Raw genomic sequence first — 21,280 nt, forward strand, 5'->3', positions numbered from 1 at the left:
GAGGCGCTGGGGGCGGTGGGGCTGGGTGAGCGCGGCCGGAGCCCCCGGGCGCTGCTCCCCTGGCTGCCGTGCCCCGCTGCACGGGACCTGGTCGGTGCGGGCCGGCCACTCTGCAGCCTTGGCCTCTGAGTTCATTTGTTTGTTCTGCGAGATCAGGAGAGCCGTGCGAGGTCAGCGCTAGGAGGACAGACGTGTCCGCCGTGCCCGAGGGGCTCTGTCCGAGGCGCGGTGCTCCCCTCACGGCCGGGGCAGCAGCGGCCGGGCCGCCCCTGCTTCCTCAGGCACCTGCGAGCGAGGAGAGCAGTGGCCGTGTGCCCACACTGAGGCTGCTGCTGCTGCTGCAGCCAGTTACCATCTTCTTCACATCTGATCTCTAATTCAGACGTTTTACTAACGCTTGGCACTCTAATGGAAAGCACGGTGTAAAGAAAAGAAATGTTCTTAATGACAAATGGGTAATTTGTTTACCTCTCATTTAATGCAGGATGTTATTTTCTGCGTTTACTGAGTGTAGTTAGTGATTTCCTAGACTGTCACTGAGCTGTACTTCAGTGAATAGCGGTGAACTAGAAATCTCTTGTGCAAGATTTCTTTTACTTTTCCTGCCTTAAAAGGGTATTTTAGAGTAATATCTGCTTAGTGGATAGCATCTTACTACTTTGTCTGTTGTACATGAGGCTGCAGAAATTGTAAAGATTATACACTGCTTAATTAAGGGTCTCCTGGATGTGAAAAAACACCATTCTCAACCTAGTTTGTGGTGCCTCGGAGTTCTGATAACAGGGCATTGAGACTTCTGGTGTATACAAGATAAGGAACTGGTTCGCAAACACTGTGGATTTGCTTTCTCCTGTTATTTGACCATACTAAAATATTTATGTTATCAATGATAGTTAATAGTGTAAATTTAAGTTTGTAGGAAGGGCACATCATGTTCCTTCTTGTGTTAATAGTAGAAGTGGATTTGAGTGACATGGGAAGTTTAACAATGAGTTTTGAACAGAGTGCACATAACTTAATGTTGAGCTGTATGAATGCCATTGGGATTTTACAGCATTACTTTTCCACTCCATTCTCTCTGAACTGCATATTAGTGATTAAACCCTGGAAACTGCAGGGGCTGACTGCCTGAGTTGAGGGAGGCCCTTACTCTGCATACTTTTCAACTGAAAGTTCTTGTAAATTATAATCGAGGCTCTTTTTTTGCAGGGTGTCAATAACTGTAAACAAACATTTGAAGAAGAAAATGAATGAAATTGGAAGATAAAGCAAGCAAGTGTTGCCATAGTGCTGAAGGTTCAGTGGTACTTTGTATACATCTGCTTTAAAGTGGTTCATAGCCTTGGCTTCAATGCTTCTGTTGCTGACCGTGTGTGTTACTCTAGGGAATTCTACCTCCTGGCATTTAAAGAATAACATAATGCATGTGAGAATAAAGAATTTTGCTGGTGAAACTTCTTCCTCCCTAATGTATATGCAATGGACATGTTTCACTTACATATTTAGAGGATTAAAATACTTAAACTGTTTTGGGACAAGAATTTAATTAATATCTTGTGCTGATTTCATTTCTTGAGGAGAAGGGAAAACTATTGTGAAGTTTCTTAAAAGTAAGATGGAAAGATTTGCTTTGTGTACAGCTTACTGGTGACTCTCCAAAACTCATGGAAGGAAGGGGAAAAGAACTTTCTGCAGCAGCTTTGAACTCAGATTGCAGTTTTTAGTGTGAGAATATGCTTTGTTTAAAAACTTCTAGCTGTCTGAATGTGTCCCTTATCACATTTGGTATGTATTTTATGACTTTCAAATATTAAGATTTCATTACAGCTGGTTTTTTACCATCATGATTGGTTAAAATTCTACTGAGGTGCAGATTCTGTGCAGATGAGTTGAGTTCCACTTACAGTAAATGCAAGGTGGACCCCCATGGTAGGGAGAAATTATGCATCTGACTCCATTGATATCAGAAAGCTAATTAATTACTTTATTATACTATATTATGCTACATCTAAACAGAATCTGCACCAAGCACCAACTGGACTCAACTGCACAGAATCTGGTGACTGTCAGCCCACAGTCCCAACACACCTGGATTCAATTGGTCAATGAATCTAAAGACTCACACCAGAATCCAGTCAAGCAAATTCCTTCAGGTAAATCTTCCTCAATGTATTTCACTTGTTCCAAAACACAGGAGCAGTAAATGAGATAAGAATTGTTTTTTCTTTCTCTGAGGTGCAGAGGATGTGAATCCCAGAAACATCCTTGGGAAGTTGTGCCTTGCTTTTCTCTGTGAAGAGAAACGCGGCTACAGCTTTGTGTCAGAAGTTTTGTTACATGGCATTTGGGGACTGGGTTTTGAGCTATGCCATGTGTTTGCGTTGATATATCACATGATAAACTGTCATCTTGGAAAGTTCTTGTAAGAGTTAGGCATTGGCAAGGAAAACCAAATTACTTCAGATTTGATAGCAAAATAATTGTGCAGTCTTTTCAGCAGTTCTAAAAACGTTCAACTGTACTTTCAGACAGAAAGGGCTTTATCCAAATCCTTCACATATGAGCAGCTCCACATTCTACAGTGAATAGTTGAGGGCCATAATTTCAGTTTAATATCTTAGAATATTTTGCCTGTAAAGTGAAATTGGAGCATGTTTCTAGGTGAAAAAAGAATGTGTACTTTTTTTTTTCTGTAAGACTTTATATGGGTAAAGTTGGTCACCCTGGCAGACTTCTTATTTGAGAAGTAGAGGACATGTAAGCAAATAACCATCACAAATGCTGCTGCTGCTTTTTGTGACAAAATTGCTATGATCCTTTAAAAGGGTATTTATAAACCTGTGGGCTTTTTCATATGAAAAATAACTTCCTAATTAAAAAAGGTAAATCAAAATATTAACTTCTTTGTAGCTCTGTACAAGTAGTTTGTAGTGGTGAGATCACAAGCAGAGTGTGAACAATTTGAAATATTTTTTTTTTGAGATTTCTTCCTACAGCTATTAATCTTTCATAATATATTCAGGTTTACATGATAAATTAGCATGCTCTCCAGACTAAACTGTCCCTAATTGCCAGTGAGAACTTTAATGTTTTTATTTAAGCTTGGTATAGGTATGTGCCTGTTAGCTCTAGGATTGCACAGCCCTAATAGAGAATATTGCTCATGAAAAGCAAATGTTGAGGTTTCACTGTTGTTCCTGGAACAGAATAACAGAGGTAATGTCTGGCTGCCCCTTTTGGGTTTTGGAAGCCCTCTGAGTGCAGCTCTGCCTTCGGTATAAATGGACCTAGCATTTAACATGTTTAATGTGTACCATGCCACCTCCTGCATTGTCATTAGTATTTGTGGTGAGTTGGATCAAAAAAGTGATCCAGCTGCATGTAATCCATCCCTATCTTCTCTTCCCTCCCCAAGATTTTGTAATCTATTGGTGGGGAGAAGGAAGAGGGAAGTTCTTATGTTTAAATAATAGTGTTTTACAGCACCAAGCACTAGAAGCACTTCAGGTTTGGCCAGGGAAGTGGGAGAAGACAGTGTCTCATTTGAGGATTGAAGTCTGTAGGATTGGTGAGAGAAGGTGAGGATAGGAGGTGGAGAAGGATTGCTCTTTGGTGGGGGGGAAGTGAAACAATAATGCTGCTTTCTAGCACTTTAGTGATGTTTCCGTATTGTATTGGAAAAAGGCTTTGTCTGAGAAACAGAATATACCATGACAGGAAAAGCAAGGATTGAAGCTGCTTCAGGTCATGTTGAAAAACTTCATAGCTGTAATGTGAAGAGTGTTTCTTCTGTTAAGTGATAAACAAAATAATGGCTCATATCTGTTAATTCAGCACCTTGAATTCAGAGTATTGAAATCTGTCATTTAAAAGAAATCCTTAATATTTTACTTTTACCTTTTATTTATTTTTTTTGTTTGTTTAAACATATAATTTGAAAGGCTAAGGCTCTTTTTCTTACCCCAGGAAAGAAAATTTAATTGATGATTTATTGCCAGATTAAAAAAAAAAAATGAAGGTGGTTTCCTAGCATAAGTGACCCTTGCTGGGGTAGTATCTTTCTAAGCACTGTGTGCCTAATAAACCTCTGTTCCCTTGAAGTTAAAGGATTTAACTTCCCAATGATTAAGTCTTATGCTTTAGGGACATAAAAGACTTTAGGATGATGAAATGATGGGCATTTAATGTTTCCTTTATTTAGAAATAAAAATCTCCTGTTGGTAGGCCTGCCTTTTGCATGTTGTTGGGAAATCCCTCAGAAAACATATTGTCTGTTCTAGTATAGCATGCATGGTTCCTTAGCATATTGTTATTGTAATTGAGCATTTATAAGGAGGGACACAGAACATTATAAAGAGGAGTTTGTGATTGTTGGCAGTCTGGCCACACACAACTATGCAAATAATTTCCTAGATTTTTTTCTAAATATTGCCCTGTTACACAGTAGTTGTTATTTGCTGCTGAGTAGCCCAAGGCATTCCTTCAGAAGCTCTTTTATTGTATGCTGGGTTTCCTGAAATAAGAATTGTAATGCTGCTTCCTTAGTCTATCCCCATCCAATGGAACTTTCTTGCATTTTGTCTTGCTGGTTTTATCACACTTTTTCACTTGGTTCCCTCTTACTGTTCCCTTTCACCATGTCTCTGGTTGTCCCAGGCAGTTTGAGAATAAATTTTAAACTACTCTCATACTACAGTTGTACTTCTCATTGAAAACTGTGTTATTGAGCAATTGTATAAATTTTGTTCTGCTTTTTATTTGTGTGGTTGTTTGTGGGTTTTATATTTCTTTATAGCTTTTTGGGGAATAAATGTTGCAGCTGTTGGTGTTCTATTTTCTGTGAAATTGGTAATGTGTGAACTTTGGCTAGTAGAGAACTGTGCGCATTCCCAAGCACACATCAAGGCAGCTCAGACTTGCTGATGGGTGTCTGTGACTTGATCTCACCCCTTCTGCTGGTACCCCAACAGCTGGTTCTAACAGTGGAAATAAGAGACATAACTTTCTAGAATATCTTTCCCCTTCTAAAAGGCTGCATGTGAGAAACTACAATATTGTTGGACCTACTTTGCAGGCATTGTACTTTTAGTGAAATGACTTGGAAAGTTGGTGATCTGGCAGGGGGATATTTTTGTTAGAGGTATTTTGAGGGCAGTTGTGAGAGATTAAGTGGACTTGAGAAAACAGATGAAGCACTTCCAGTCCCTCCAGCCATGGGCACTGGATGAAGTAATCACCAGGTAAGGCACTCTATATTTCTGGGTTCTCCATTGAAAAAAGCCAGATTAGGGCCAGTACATACCTATGTTACTTAGTAAGGCACAAATTTAGCTTGAAGAGCACATAGAACTACAATACCATTCTCCATGGAAATCCTGGAAAAGAGACATGTTTGCAGTCACCTCTTTAGGACAGAAAAGGCTTGTGGGACAGTCAAAGGAATGTGAGTACTGTGTTCTTCTTCATTGTGAATTAATGCAATATTAAAAATTGGTAAGGATAGCTCTGAGTTCAAGGCTGGCAACTTCAGGAGAAAGTATTCAAAGGAGTTCTGCATGCTGTTCTTCCATATAATTGTTTTTTTACTTCGGAAGATAGATTGGGTTATTTTAATAATTAAATACCTGTCAGGTTTTTCTACTGTGCTTAGCACTCTAAAAGGAAAAGTGGTAACACTTCTGGAAATCAGAAAAAAACTACATTTGATGCCTTTATTTTCTCTGTGTTAAAGCAACTAAAACAACAGCATTATGGCATAATGGCATGCCAGTGTTCACTTTGTTTTTCTTGTCTATTTTCTACTTCTGAGCATGGCAAAAACAAGCAAAATTTTCATGTCTCCAATATACCTCTGAAATCCAATGATTGGAAGTTCCTATGTCTTTATCTTTTCCTTAGCTCTCACTGGAGGCTAGTGTACATATACTGCCTGTCCAAAAGAGACCTTGTGAGCTATGTAGACCTTAATGTAAGAGATGAAACCATTGCTTTCCAGTTTATCATGGTTGTCTAGGGAAGCTGAGGATGCCCCATCCCTTGGAGTGTTTAAGGACAGGTTTGATGCCTCTCTGAGCAACCTGCTCTAGTGGAAGGTCTCCCTGCCCATGGTGGGATGTTGGAACTAAATGATCTTTGAAGTCCCTCCCAACCCAAGCCATTCTGTGGTTCTGTATACATGTGAAGTGAAAGAAATTGTAGAAATTTTTTTCTTCTGTATTTCAGAAAACTGACATATTTGAAGCTGGATTTTTTTTTTTTTGCATAGCTTTGTATTGCCCCTGGGTGTTGAAGTTAGGGACATTTGAGCAGTTCATGAAGAAATAATTTCCATATCTACTGACTGGCAACCATGAGTCACTCACTGCTAGACTTACTCTGGCCACACTGGTCTTTTCTTCTAATAATGAGTGCCTTCTCTCAAGTTCTTGCTTCTCCTTAGGAAAAAGATGGCTTTTGCATATGGAATCCTCCATGTATTATCACTTCAATGGATCAAAAGACAGTCTTTTTGTGTCGCTGTGTGCAATCTGTAGTTTTTGTCACTTATCTACAGTGTATTTAAACCTTGTCAAAGCAGTATTAAAATAGTGGTAAGAGCTTTGCTTGAAATCTGTTTATGTATCTGAAATACTAGCCTGGCAAGCATAATGAGAGTTCCATGCTGTAGGAAAATAGCTGAACTAGTACATGTATTTGCATTATTTTTTCAACTGGAAATAAAAGATAAAAGAGTGAGTGAAAGGACTCCAGTGTTGAGAGAGGTATCTGAAATTTGGCCAGCTGGCTGCAGCCTTTCATAAATATGTACAGACCCTTAGCTGGAATCTGAGGGATAGGCAGTATCTTTTTCAATCCCTCAGCTTTGTGTGGTCCTCAAGCCTGTCCATTGTGTTGGAATGTTCACTCCCCTGAAAACCTGTGGCTCTGTGAAGTTGTTGTGTTCAAAGCCCAGCATCTTGAGAATGGTGGCATTCAGAGAAGTCTCCACCCACACAGGAGAGAAAAACAAACCTCTTTCCTTACTGGAATTGGCCCAGCTGGTTCTTTATTCACTCCCCAGCTCCTTGCCACTTGACCTTTTGAGTTCTGGAGAACTCAAGTCCCTCCATTTGACAATCCTATCAGTAAGTGATAGGAATGATAAAGTGATAAAATGATAGAAGTTCTTTTGATAAACTGCCTTTATCAAAAGAACTTCTAATGCTGATTATGGTTGGTATGCCCATACGCTTCCCTGAGGATACCAAGTGTCAATACTCATGGAAACATTCCTGTGGCACAGGTTTGTATGGCTCTGTGTCAGAACTATGCTAACATCAGTGTTACTGCAGGATGTGCCTGTGAGTGTCAGGGACTGGCTTCATACTCTGTGTCTGTTTGTTACCAAGGGATTCTTTCATTGCTGTAGTTAAGTTTTTATGACTATAAGAGCATACTTATACCATACAGGTATTGTTTGCAGGTATGTCTGCAGAGAACCCAGCTGCATCCACGTGTCTTTATTGTCTCTAGTATTCAGCATATTATTGCTGTCCTTACTTTGCAATATCCTTGTGTCATAATGGTTTCAATAACATTAGTGCTGTAATAATTATTATTCAAGTTTTCTGGTACTGATAAAATTCATTGTGAGTAGCCAGAAGTCCAGGGCAGTGAAAGAATTAATAAGGTAATTAAATTACAAGAAGTATTTGGAAAGAACCTTTCTATCACTTTGGCCCAGTCTTTGTCTTCCTTCTTCATGTCCACTTTCTATATCTGGTTAGAGTTTAAAATGACAGCTGACATCCTTTTTTTTCATCAGTTTGCTGTTTAATTCTGAATACTGATTTGTGTTGAAACATATGTAAAACTTAAGTGCTGTTTTGATAAAACAGCTTTTGATGATTTTGAAGTGTTTATGCAAACCTTGTGCATAATTGCTGTAAAGCTGTAAAGAGTGTGGGGATGGGTTCTTAGGTTCCTTAAATTAAAATGCATATATTCTCCGTTTACTTCTGTAGTGGCTTTTCTCTCAGATGATCTTATTTTCTTCTTCTTTTTTTCTAATATATATATAAATACATAGGTGAGAGAGTATGAAGTATATAAATTTATCATACATATAGTCCTGTGAAATATAAATATGATCTATGTATATATTCCTCACTCTCATTGTCTGTATTTTCCAGTGTTCTAATATAGGACTGATCTTTCTTGCACAGCAGATTGAAAGACAGTAGCATTTCATTTCACTTTGAAAAAGGTGCAAAAAGACAAGCAGTTGGACAGAGATTATGCTTATGCATCTCACTTTCTGCAAAGTGAAGGGGGAAATCCAGTTTGGTTATTTTTTCCCCTTGAATTTTTCCCTGTGTATCTTTCCTCTTTCAGTATTTCTATTATCTTCTTTTCTGGATATTTTGTTGTTGAAGATATTCAGGACGATTGCATGCATAGCATATCTGTATTTTCATTGAAATATTTCCATTTCTTTGCATTAATTCTTTGGAGCGCTTGGGAGGAATGAGAAGTCTCTTTTTGCAAAATATGGAATTTGCAGTGGATTTTAATATACTAAATCTTAATCAACAATTGATTATATTAGAGTTGATATTGATCATTCATTCTAAGCAAAGGATTTCACTAATTCTAAGAAGGGTTTAGAAATTTAGAGTAAAAGTTAAAAGAGAGGATGTGAAAATGATAGAATCTTATTCTGACACATTAAATAGACAAAAAATTGCCTTCCTTATGAAGCAAAGCACTAAGATTTTGGCTCCTTCAGCATTTGAGTGACAGATGTAAACTGGGGAGAAGATTTTTTTTTGGACGATGTAAATTAAAAGTTTTTATTCTTTCAAGAAAAGGGGATTAATATTTACAAAAGCTGAGTCCAGCCATGTTCTTCCACTGTTTGCAGTAAAACTACTATCTCCCAGGGTTTTATTCCCAAGCTGAAGGACAAAAACCCTATGCCCTGTCTCCTGACGAAAACATTCGAGCACAAGTGTATGATCACTTTCTGAAGATGTCGTTTTGTATGTGACACACAAAATAGGTTGTGTAAGGATCTGAATTTTTGAAACAAAGCCATAATGTCAGGTTTTTTGTATGCTGGTGTTGAGTGAAGTGTTTCATTGGTAAAATCTTTATTTCAGCTGCACTCCCAGTGAGAAATTCAGAGCCAAGGTTTTTCAGCATCTCATTTGTCTGTAAATCTTCAGCAATGTGCACTCTTAAAAATTGTGAAAAGATGTTTTCCTATTGTAGGTATTCCTCTAGAATACCTACAATATAACAATATTCTTGATACATTATCCTATGAACTGAGATGACCATAGCACTAAAATGATTTCCTGTAATCAAATTTAGTGCCTTTGGGAATATTGAATGCCTTAAAGTTTGCCCCTCTTCCCCTCCCCCCCCACCCTTTTTAAAAAAAAAATTAAACCAAAGACCCTTACAAAGCCTACGTCCTTATCTGAGAATAATTTAGACTGTTTTAATAGATTTTTAATCAGAGTAGCTATTTTGATTAAGTTTGTTGATTCTGCTAACAAGGCAAGCTTTTGAAGATAAGTACCTAATAAATAGTTTGCTGTTTTATGATGAAGTGATTAGATCTTGATGTCCAATTTGATGACTTCAAACTGTGTATAGTGGGATTGGACTGAGTATGTTTTTGAACTTTGAAAGATAGCATTTCAAGAGTACCTGTGTATTTGCTGTTTGAAGACTTCCCATCATAAAAATGGCCTTTTGATGTATAAGCATTTAGTAGGAATTGGAATGTTTAGTAAATTTAATGTCTTTCTATTTTTATGAAATCAAATATTTTTTAAAAATACTTCTGGGTGTCTCTCCCTTTGCTGTCCACGTTGTTATCCAATGTGCTAATTGCACTGCTGCTGTCGGTTTGAGTGAGGGCAAAACTTGCTCTGGTGTTTTATCAGAGCCTCTTCAGGTTTAAAGTTAACTTCAACAGGAGTGTCTTTAATATTTTTGTTTGATCAAGCTATACAAAGTACCTTATAAAATTTCTGGCATGCTTCTTGATTTATACCTGTAAACAAGGGCTTATTGTCTGTGTTGAATGTGTATGCAGTTTTGGCTAACTTTCTAGTTGGGCTAGTAATATTCATTCTAGTCCTTGAACTGCCCCACAAACATGCATTGTGAGCCAAAAGCACTGGCTGAATGGCCAGAAATACCTGTCTGAGCTTAAACACAGCAGTGTTTATGACCTGTCATGTTTGGTACAATCTTGAATTTTATCTTTGAAACTATTCAATGGACAAAGCCGTTAGAGTTATGTAAAACCTTCTACACGGAATTCAGTTGGAGCTGCTTTTATTTAAAAAATTATGCATTTTGAGGAAAGATTTTTGAATGGTTGATGAAGTAAAATTTCTACCAGTCATAGAGGGGCATAGGAGAGCTGGAGATGTCACAGCAGAGCTGTTAAAATTAGCAGAGGATACATGAAGTGCTCTCCCAGCAGTGTGCCTGGCATTCTGGTGGGAGAGTGTCACCCCAGTGACAGCCAGGGTAGCAACCAGAGCTGTCCCCAGCTCCTCCACCAGCAGCAATCAGCTTGGAGCCTGAAGTTACAGCACTCTTGATTTCAGTTATCTCTGTTTGGGCTGCAGAGATGGTATATGTTTGCTTCTGGACTGGAAGGGACGGCCATCCCTTTGTCCAGCCCTGAAAAAAAAAAGGTACAGGGTAGTAGTCAGGCTTCATGGCTGTTCCTGAGGTGTGATAAGTGAATTTGGACAAAGGGCAAATTCATCTTGTAATCACATGGCCAGACATAGAGGAGAATATAAAAATTACCTTCTGGTGAGGGTAGGAGAAGAAGAAAGGATGTGTATGTGAGGATCAGTGGAACTTTTTGCATTTGTGAGCTGCCCACAGTCTTACTGATCCCAACAGAAAGCCAGTGAGTATTGGGGAATATGCTTATTTTCAAGGCTGGCTTCACTAGTTTAACACTCTGAAAATGTACTTGCTTCTGATTCCTATTGCTTTGTCATTTCCCCTCTACAATGCCATTAAACCCTTCTCTCCTTTCTGATATGAAAAACCAGCATAAAACTGAGGTATTGGTTTAGTACAAAGAAATGATAAATCAAATGGCAAACATTTAAATCTTCTGGTTTTCCTGTCTGTGCTTTCCAAACCATACTCTGAAAAATGTGGTCTCACTGACATGTTTGTGGGGGTATTTTTCTAAACATTTGTGGTTGCTGGAGCAACCCAGAGCATTGTTTCCACTGATTTTTATGTGCCTACTTAAGTGTGATTGCATAGTGCAGATGGCAAGGCAGTCTTAATAGGAGAATTAAGAAAGAGAAATAGATTATAAATTATTCACATATCAAGTTTAAAGAAAAAAAGTGTGTGAAGGAAGAATGAAGGTATTGAAATTAATACAAGGTTTTTTTCCTTGTTTTAATCCATATTTAAAAGCCCTTGGAAACTGAGTGACTAAGGAGCATTAGTGGTGATTTTGTGGAGGTTTTAGATATGTGCACGTTTTGGGGATGGAAGCTTGTGTCAAGGTTGCAGTGGAAAACACATATTGTTTTGCAATAAATAATGGTATGTAATAAATATCTTAAACTGGTGCTATAAAATATTCATACAAGATAGTTATTTTGATAGGAATGATGAGAAAAGATTTTAAATTTAAGTGAGATTGAAATTTTAATTTTCAAGAATGAATCTAGGAAGATGGTACTTTTTTTAGACTTGCTTCTTCGCAGTATATATCTTAAAACAATGTGGAAATAAAAATAGCTATAATGTGCTTTTTAAATATGAGAAAACCTGCTGAATGTCTGACAACATAACACTTAAGCAACAAAATCTGTCAAGTATTCATATAGCAGCAGGAATATGAAATAAAGTGATTGTTCCTACATCTCTTTTACTTAATATATATTAAGTGTTTCCATGTAAATATAAACATGATGTGGCACTCTAGAGATAATTACTGTGCAAAAGAAATGTATATGAACATCCTCTCAGATATCTAGGAATTGAGTTGGATCTGTTTTCTGGCCTTGATGGAATTGCTTATCTATAAACTCTGCAAATTCTGTTAAAACCCTTCAAGCTTTGCTGTAACAGGTTCCACAATTAAATAGGAACCTGAATTACCTTTTCTATAGAAAAAGGTCTAGTCCTTACAAATACACATCAGGCAGAGCTACCAGCTACTTTAAAGTTCTACTAGTGGATAACAGTTAACTAAGTAGAGATTTTAAACCGTAAAAACCGTTCTTTTTCCTTTGGTCAGCACTTTGTTACAATGACTTTGAGGAGCTAAAAAGCCTGTGATGTTTAAGAATCAAAATGCATTGATTTCAAATTTGTCCAATCTTGTTCTATTGTGTAATTTCAGTTGCATCCTTGATAATTTTCCTGTGGTATGTAATATAGATGGCAATTTGATTTTAAGAACTGCATGCTGTCCAATATGGAATGTGGGAATGTGATGTGGGCTAATGAGTTGTCTATGTCTCTCTGTCCCAGGGAGACCCTAATAGAGGTTTTGAGTGTTCAGTTTGCTTTCAGAGCAAATACTTTGTTTTTTTTTTTTTTTTGTTTGTTTTTTTTTTAAATAAAAGGATTGTTTTACCAGAAAATGTCAGTGCAAATGCCTTGTACTTGAGAACTGTGTGTGGTAAATGCACATATTGCAGATTGTAGTGGTAGTTTTGTGACTAGGAGTTTTATTTGCTAATAGTTGGAATAAAACTATGCAGTCACATTGTCTTTTATGATTAGTTGATAAAGAGCTAAACTTTGTGTTGGTGTAGAAATGACTGTTGGGTTTGGTGTTTGTGTTTGGGGTTGTTTTCAGGGGGTTGCGTTATTTCTGGATTTTTTAACTTGTCCAAGAAGAACATTTGCTAATGCCAACTGCTGAAGTGACATTTTCTAATGAAAATTTAAGATTTCTTGCCTTGAGTGGTCTGACAACCACTGGATCAACAAAGTAGGCATGACTTTCCTTGTTTGTGTGTTTTGTGGAAATTTTCCTTTTTATGCTTTGTGAGCCTTGGCTACAATGCTAGAATGAAGAACAATTTTATTGAACTTTTTGCCATTTTACAGGTTGATTTGTGAACCACTGACTGAACAGGACAACTTTTACAGACTGTAAAGGGCAGCCTTTAACATGGAATAACAATCAAATAAAACAGAGCTTGTTGGGCAGAGTAATTTTCCCATGTTTTAAATAGTCTGTACATGAGACAGGGGAAGGCTGGGGGTGCAGGCCTTGGGATGATTCATAGCAAGACAAGCAATGATGTGATGGCAGGAGGTTACCACTGATGCTGTGGGTCACTATAGGCCATCAGGCATGGGAGCCTTCAGTAGTTCTTCAGCCTCTACTCCCCTCTCTGTGCAGTCACAAGGATGTAGCTGATCAGCTTATATGTGTGTGTGGAAATGACAAAGTCTTTGTATTTTTAAAATACCCAAAAGAACCATCCTAATACAGAAACAATACAGATCTGTGTCCTCCACAAGTGTATTGCAGGTATGTGACATTGCAAACTTGTATATGTACAAAAAACCACCGTTTGTTTTTATATTTGACTCTGAACTCGGTAATTCTTCACAAAATTTGATAAATGTTGCTATGGAGAATAAACTGTATTGGTATCCTTGTGCCACCTGACAGAGACCTGCTTTGTGTCCCTTACCCTGTTAAAGCTACATGGGTTAGGTGTGAATGAGCCAGCATGCTCACTCAGGCCACTGCAGCCTCTCTAGGGGCATGCACTTGGCTTCTCTAAGCCTGTTTCTGACCAGCTTTTGATCCTCAGCTGATACTGGTTTAAGCATGAGTCTGTTCATGATGTGTGTTGCCCTGAAGTGACTACAAATAGAGAATTACAGGTCTTCTTTCTGTGTCATTTGTTCCACTTCACATTAAATAAGTAGAAATTTCTTGCCTTGAAGTCCTGTAGCCATCCTTGTGCTGAGAGACTCTTTCTAGTTTGGCTTAAATGATTTAATGACACATTTTTAGTTATTAGTCCATATGGATTGTTAATTATTTAATAAATTATGTCCAGTATGCATTGTAATGAAACATTTATAGAGTTAGGTACTTTTTATATTAACTGGAAGTAAGCTTATAACATTCCAGAGGAGAGCGTATGTTGAGAAGACTGATGACTGTTTTGGAGAGAGTGTATAATTTCTGCACAGTACCTCATAATAAGGTCATGCTATTAAAGACTTTCCAATGTTTAATGTGTATATGGACAAATATGTTATGCATATTATTCTACTCCTGAAATAAGCAGTAGTCTGTCAGTCTTAGGAGCTCGCTGGCTATTTCAAGAATTTAACCTCCTTTTGACACTTCCATGGCTTTTTCCTGGGAGCAACTTGAATGCCACTTACTCAGCAGTGAGTAAAATAAAATCAGCTTAGGAGAGCAGCATACAGCAAATGTTGCTGGTAACAGAAAAGGCATGTAAAATTGCTTGTAAGATGATAACATTTCATAACATTCTTGAAAACAACCTCTCATATATTGATTTTTTTTTCCCATATTTTTTTTATCCCCCCCATGCAAATATGAAATGTAGTCTTTCAAGGAGTCTTATTTCTTCGTTGAAGACTTGCTATATTGATCTGAAACCACAGAACTGAAATTGATCATATTTTAACAGTGTTCCTTTTCTAATGACAATATATGGCCTTATGTTTAAGTGGAATTCTTGCTGCAGTATTTCTGTTACTGGAATTTGTGGACCAGTCGAGGAGAGACTTCACTAAAAACCCCTTATGAGATTCTGCAAATGAAATACTTCCCTGACATCTGTGTGAATGGATAGCAGACCTTTGTAGACATGATTCATGGAAGCATACTGCCAGCTTGCTTCAGAATAAAGTGATGGGAGAAGAGAGATACTGAATAATCCTGTATGAATGAATACACATTTCTGTGGTTTCTTTTTGGTCTGGTGCTCCACTTATCACAGGCCAACTAAGGAACACGCTTCTTGTTAGTGCAACTTTGGGTTTTTCTCAATAATGATAAATATAAGAAAGTTATCTCAGAACAAGTGACAATTTCTCCTCATTTCCTGCTCCCTTTGCCAGATGATGAAATTAAAAGCTGCTGTGTATTAATTATTCCCCATGATAACTATGTTGGGGTTGTTGCAAAGCCTTACTGCTACTCTAAAAAGGTTGTAAATGTAATAAAGTCAGGACTTAAAATTAATGAGAGAACTTTTCCCTCTCTCTGAAAAAACTGGGGTGAAAAATTTCGTAAGAAAACATACAAAAAGGCTTAGGGTGATTTTTTTTGAAGTCTGGTTCTGAAAACAAAAGAAGTACAGAAGGTCAGAATAACAGTGTAGAATTTTTGACGCTTTCCAGTCTCACTTGTCCTTTTAACTCCACTGTCATAAACCTGTTGCTTCAGAACATGGCAGAGTGTTTGAATCCCTCAGAGGAAATGAGTTTCAGTGACAAATACCATCTTAAGCTAATTTGGCCTGGGCACTCAAACACAGCACTGTATATGCAGTGATACAATTACTGTATTTTTAGACGTAACAACCTGCAGGGTAAGGAATGACAACTGAAAGATGCCAAGAGTCTGTGCAAGCCTGGCTTTAGGGAAGAATAGGAACTCACTAGGTCCAAGTAATTTAGAGCCTGCTAAATTTACAGTCTCTGAACAAATTTTTCTGTTTTGGAAACTACAAAATATAAATTGAACATTAAATCAACAAATAATATAATTGTAGTCCTGTCTGCATGAACCATGTTTTTAAATTCTACTGTAGTGAAATTTATGCTAGGAAAATGGGCCTCCAATCAAACAAATAAATGGAAAACCCATTATGAGAAACTCTGCTTGAAGTTTTGAAAACTTTAAATGTGCAAAATGGTTCTTATCCAGTGCACACAAAAACCAGTTGGTTAGTAATTTCACAAATGGTTGGGAACAAAATGAGTTCAGGATGATGCACTCTTGTGAATCATAAATTCTTGCAGAAAATGGTATTATCAGGAGAACATAAAACACTAAACAGATGTATTGTTGCGTAGAAATTATAAAAGCAAGTTAGGTGCAGCTTTACTGAAATGAGATAGGAGCTGGACAGTGAATTTGATGTTCCTCCCCTTTCCCATTGCCTTTGTGCTGTTGCTGTGTTCACCCCAAAAGAAATTGTTATTGTGTGGTTTTGCAGCACTTTCACTGAGGAGGATAGTGTTGCTGCCACACTGACTGAAGCTGTATGGTCTCAAAATTGTAACACTGCATAGGAAAAGTTTTTCTAGCTATAGTTTCACCTGTGAAAAAATCCCTTTGCTTGACCAGTCTTCAATAAAGCCACATAGTAGGGTTGGTTTATGTCTGGGGGATTTGGTGTTTTGTGAGGAGTAGACGGTTGTTAATAGTGAAACTGATTATCTGGAGTATCCTTCTGCAATTAGATTCCTTAAGTTTTTAACGCAGTCACACTGGATACAGTAGTACTCAGGGAATGCTTTTGCATTTTAGTCAAGTCTACGTTTAAACTTATATTCTAAAGAAGTCTTAAACTTATATTCTAAAGAACAGTTTTAAAAAAAAACTGTTCCCAAACAAAAAGTGCTATTGTTTGGGAACAGTTTTAATGTATTTTGAATAGCAGTGTTTAAGTCATTGAGCGTTGGAGCTGTGTGGGCTTTTGAAAAATAACCACATAGTGTGACCTCTGCAGGTATCTCCTCATTTACATCTGATTTCTGCTCCTTCTAATGCTTTAGAGAGAGAGCTGAATGGTAGCTGAATGAGATTTGTAATGCTTTTAAAAAGTGTTTCTAGGTTGTTAATTGAAAAAATCTGAATCTTTTGAAGACTGTGATTTGAATTGTTACTCATATTTTACTGAACATTAATTTGTAGTTTGAACTTGTGATATGTACTTTCCTGTTTGTTTAGAGGTTATTGTGCATTATTTGATGATAATGAGCTTTTCAGGGGAACAGTCTCCTAATACCAATTGACTGGGTAATGGCAGATGAAACTTGTCCTATCTAAATGTATCAAGGGAAAAGCAATCCCAAGTTTACATATGTTAAATTCTGAATTGGCTGTCCTCACTGAGCAGGTGTTTTTGGGGTTACAGAAGTTATCTCTATGGAAACTGCTGATCAGTTCTCAACAATGATCAAAAAAGTATGTTAAAAACAAATCATGAACCACATGAGAATATTTTGTTTTCTATTGGATGGAGCAGTTCTGCTGTGTTGGCCTTTCTTGCCCTTCATAATGGAAAAGGTTATAGCAGACTTGGAAAAGATGATCTGTGACTGCTGAGAATAATTAAAGAAATTAGCATATCCCTATATGGGGAATGATAAAGTAGACCAAGGGTCACCGGACTTGGGAAAACATCTGAGGAAAGGAATGGTAGGAACCTGTAACTATGGATAAAGTGAGCAAGGAATCCCTATTACACAAGTGGTAGGAAACAATCAAAAATTAACTATTGCTTGATAGCCTCAAAAATGCTGAAACAAACTGGTGAACTGTAGAACACAGTGCCACAGCATGATCATTGGAATGCTTAGAAGAACTAGGGGTAGAAAAATCATTCATCTGAAAATTCATTAATCTACTAAGTTGCCAGCAGGTGGGTGATGTTAAGTACATCAGGAGCATATAACCTCGTGCTCAATCTGTTTTTGTCTTCTCCAGATGTCAGTTGGCCTTTGTCAGAGACAGGGTATTAGAACCTTGTCTGAACCTAGACCTTTAAGATCTGGGTTTTTTTCCTGATTTGCCTTCTATACAGAAATCCTTCGGAATCCCTGAGTATCATGTGGACAGACCTGAAAACAGCTCAAAAATAAAAGCAGCACAGTTGAACAAGTATGGCTCCATGCCAGTTAAAACTTCGTCAGAGACAGGGTATTAGAACCTTGGTCTGAACCAGTGAAGCCCTTTAGGTAGTGTATGCACCAGGACGCTTCCCCTAAAATACCATGTGTCCCTTAGTGTCCCTATTCATCCTTTTCAGGGTATGTCTGACAACTCTTCAGTGTTGTACATTTATAGCTTTTACCTCTTCTGAAGGCATATAAAGACTTTTGTGTATCATTACTCACTTAAATTTCAAGTCAGATTTAGAAAAAGTTTTGTCAATCCATTTCTTCCAGGAAGGCATGTAGTTTTGCTTTGAAAATGTCATCAAGAAAAGGAGCATTTTCCTTGTTCATTTGGAACCTTTCAGTGTTTTGAAATAAAGTCACAGTTTTTTAAAATCTGGATATGGTTGATCTTGTGCTAAAGCTACTGGATCTTGCAGTGTTTTCTATATTCCCTCCTCACCACCCTGCAGTATTTTTCCCCTGTGAAGGTACTTACATCCTCTAATCATCTCACTTCTCAACCTCTCTGAAAAACTAAACACGTTGAATTCCCTAAGCCTCTCATTGTAAGGTACCTTTCTGATTCTTGAATCATTTTTATGGCGCTTCTGCACCCTCATTGTTTTCCTCCAACCACTTTAAAATGTGGGCAAATATGGTATGGAATGTTTCAGCAGCAGGCTCCTCCCTGCCAGGCACTTCATTGTTTCTCCTCTGTTCTGCCCTCCTGACCTAGCAGTGGATGCTGTTTGTGATTGCTTCTGCAGCTGCAGATACTGCTGAAGTGGCTGGTTGTGTTAGCAAGGTGCCGTGTTCTGACATTTCCCAGTTTTTACTGAAATCGAATAGCAGATAGAACTCTGATAACAGCAGCATTATATGAAATTGAAAGCAGAGAATTTATCATGTTATCTCCAAACTAAAAATGCCAACAAATATTTGCCTTCAATTTATTTGCTACATAGTAGCAACTTAATTTGTAATCAAGATACAGAGCTTCCATAGTATGGAGATAATAGTATAGCTAAAACCCCCAAACTCTTTGAAGAGTTGATACTTGCAGTTTTTAATGATTTATTTTCCTGGTAGGAAAATTTAGCATCTACCATCTATCAAATACAGTGAATATGTTTAACATGGAGTTTCTAGTTCCAGTCCAAGCTATAGTTTAACTGGCATGGAGCCATACTTGTTCAACTGTGCTGCTTTTATTTTTGAGCTGTTTTCAGGTCTGTCCACATGATACTCAGGGATTCCGAAGGATTTCTGTATAGAAGGCAAATCAGGAAAAAAACCCAGATCTTAATTTTAAAGGTCTAAGTACCATTTGGAGTGTGCTTAAATGTGTGTGAATGTATTTATTTGAAACACTGCATAATTCCCACTGTTACAATGGTATGAAATGTGACAGAACACATTTTAGGATGAGTGATGGATTACATTCTTAGTGGCCTGGTGGAATAAATAATGTATTAAGATAACATGTTTCTTTATTTCTTGCAGATGTACAGTGGAAGAGAAAGCAGCTTACACTTTTATCTCTCAGGTTTTGATTTTTTTCTTCATATTGCCATAAGGAAAACTCTCCCTTATTTTTCCTTGAGAAAGTACTGCAGCTTTTCAGATTTTATAATTGACCAGCCATACTTCTGATGTTTGATTACATTAAATATTTGAAATGTAATTTCTTCTTGAGAGGAGAGCAAGTTACTTTCCTGCCTCAGTGTGATTTCTTTTTGTGATGTGCTTCAGCTGGAGATGGACTCATTTGTAGCTAGTATTTCTGTTCCATAGCTGGTATTGTCTCACATAAGAGATTGGAAACCCTTGTGGTAGTATGTCTACATGGAAAACAAGTTATGTATTGTAGCAGCTGCTTTACACTAATATTTGAGAAGTGAGCTCTTTTAAATTTTAAGAATTGTTCCCATGGCAAAGCAAGTTGCTGTCTATTGTTGCTTCAGATGTAAACTTTTAGAATTATTGTGAGGTATCTATGTTTCTAGCGTAAAGTCAAGAGCTTGAATGCAGCTTAGAAAATAATTACCAGCTTGTTATGAAGTGCTTTCTTTTTATGAAGAAATGTTGTTGGAGTGCTCTTTGCTTGGACTGAAGTTGTGACTCTGTATTGAGGACCTTGAGAGATAAAAGTGGATATGCTTTGTCACTCTGGTTGCCTATGTAGATTTGTTGAATTATGAAGTAGAGTAGCTTCTACTTCTGTTCATTTTTTGTGAAATTGAAAATATGGAAACACAGACAATCACGGTTGTAATGCCAAATGTGAGAGCAGTTGCTCTGCTTTATTTAACTGTTTGTTAAAGTTAAGCAGTATTTTGTGGTCTTTGGGTTTTTTGTTTTTCTAGAGTCGAGACCATAGGTCAATCCTTTGTCACTGGGTATTGGGGGTATTTTTTACAAGAGCCTGTGTGTCTGATGTTTACTGTAGCAACCACCACTCTGTGAGGCTGAGACTGCATTTCCTGTGCCTCCTGAGGTGTGGTAAAGGCCCTTGCTGGTCTGAGTTTAGAGAGACACAGGCAAACCAGTTGGGGTATTGGGGAGTCTGATGTCTGCCCAGCAGCACCCCTGGTGTGATTGGAATTGGAACCTCTCTCAGATATTGTTAATGCAGGACTAATGCACAACAAGCAGTTTGCTATGTTAGTGAACAAGATGAAGCCCATCTTATGGCTTTATCAGAAGAACAGAGCCTTAATTTTTCAAGTGAAATCTTGTCATAGATGGAACTGTTTGGGCTGGAGGGGAAAACATCAACCAAGTATGTGGTTAAATTTGTGGTTATTCTGGATTGCAAGTATGTTTTTCCACAATGAGAAGTATGTGGCTTGCATTTTACTTTAATGTTGAAATCATTCAGTTTCTCTTACTTCTCATAGTTTTAAAGAGTAGGAATAGGTAGAGAACTTAAATGTATGCAACATATGGCTGAAATATCACATATACAAAAGATCTAAAAATCAAAGTTGCTGTTTCCATGACAACTGTAGCTGAGCCAAAGAGTTCTTTTCATAAAGACAGCAGTCATGCACAGTGAAAGTTCAGAGTCTGGGAACCTGACTCCTGGGATGCTTTGGGATCCACATATAGATCTACAGGGAGGTGCTATTTATGTTTGTATCCACTTGAAACTTAAAAGTGTCACTTGTTCCCAGCTTCTGCCTACAAAACACACTGATGGGAGTAGAGTGTTTTTGTGATATCTAATTGAGATGTCTGACATGTTGCAGATGGGAATAGCAAACTAAGAAGTAATGCAACCTTGGAAAAGAGGAATTTTAAATGGAAAATGGGAGGATTTCTGTCTTTAATGTTGTGGGTGAGGGATGATGAAGGCTTTGACCTGTGGCTTTTGCTGATCAGAATTGTT

General features: G+C 37.6%; 1 protein-coding gene across 1 annotated transcript in view; it reads left to right on the top strand.

Annotated features, from left to right (window-relative positions):
* The first annotated feature begins 1,984 nt into the window (after nucleotides 1-1,984).
* HS2ST1 (heparan sulfate 2-O-sulfotransferase 1) overlaps nucleotides 1,985-21,280 on the top strand; it is a 71,400-nt gene continuing 52,104 nt past the window's right edge. Inside the window, exon 1 of the mRNA XM_031057859.1 lies at nucleotides 1,985-2,153. Coding sequence (XP_030913719.1) covers nucleotides 2,000-2,153 — 154 coding nt within the window. The 5' untranslated portion in view covers nucleotides 1,985-1,999. The remainder of the gene's footprint in view (nucleotides 2,154-21,280) is intronic.

Source organism: Geospiza fortis, unplaced genomic scaffold, assembly GCF_000277835.1.
Source record: "Geospiza fortis unplaced genomic scaffold, GeoFor_1.0 scaffold403, whole genome shotgun sequence".
Taxonomy (NCBI): domain Eukaryota; kingdom Metazoa; phylum Chordata; class Aves; order Passeriformes; family Thraupidae; genus Geospiza; species Geospiza fortis.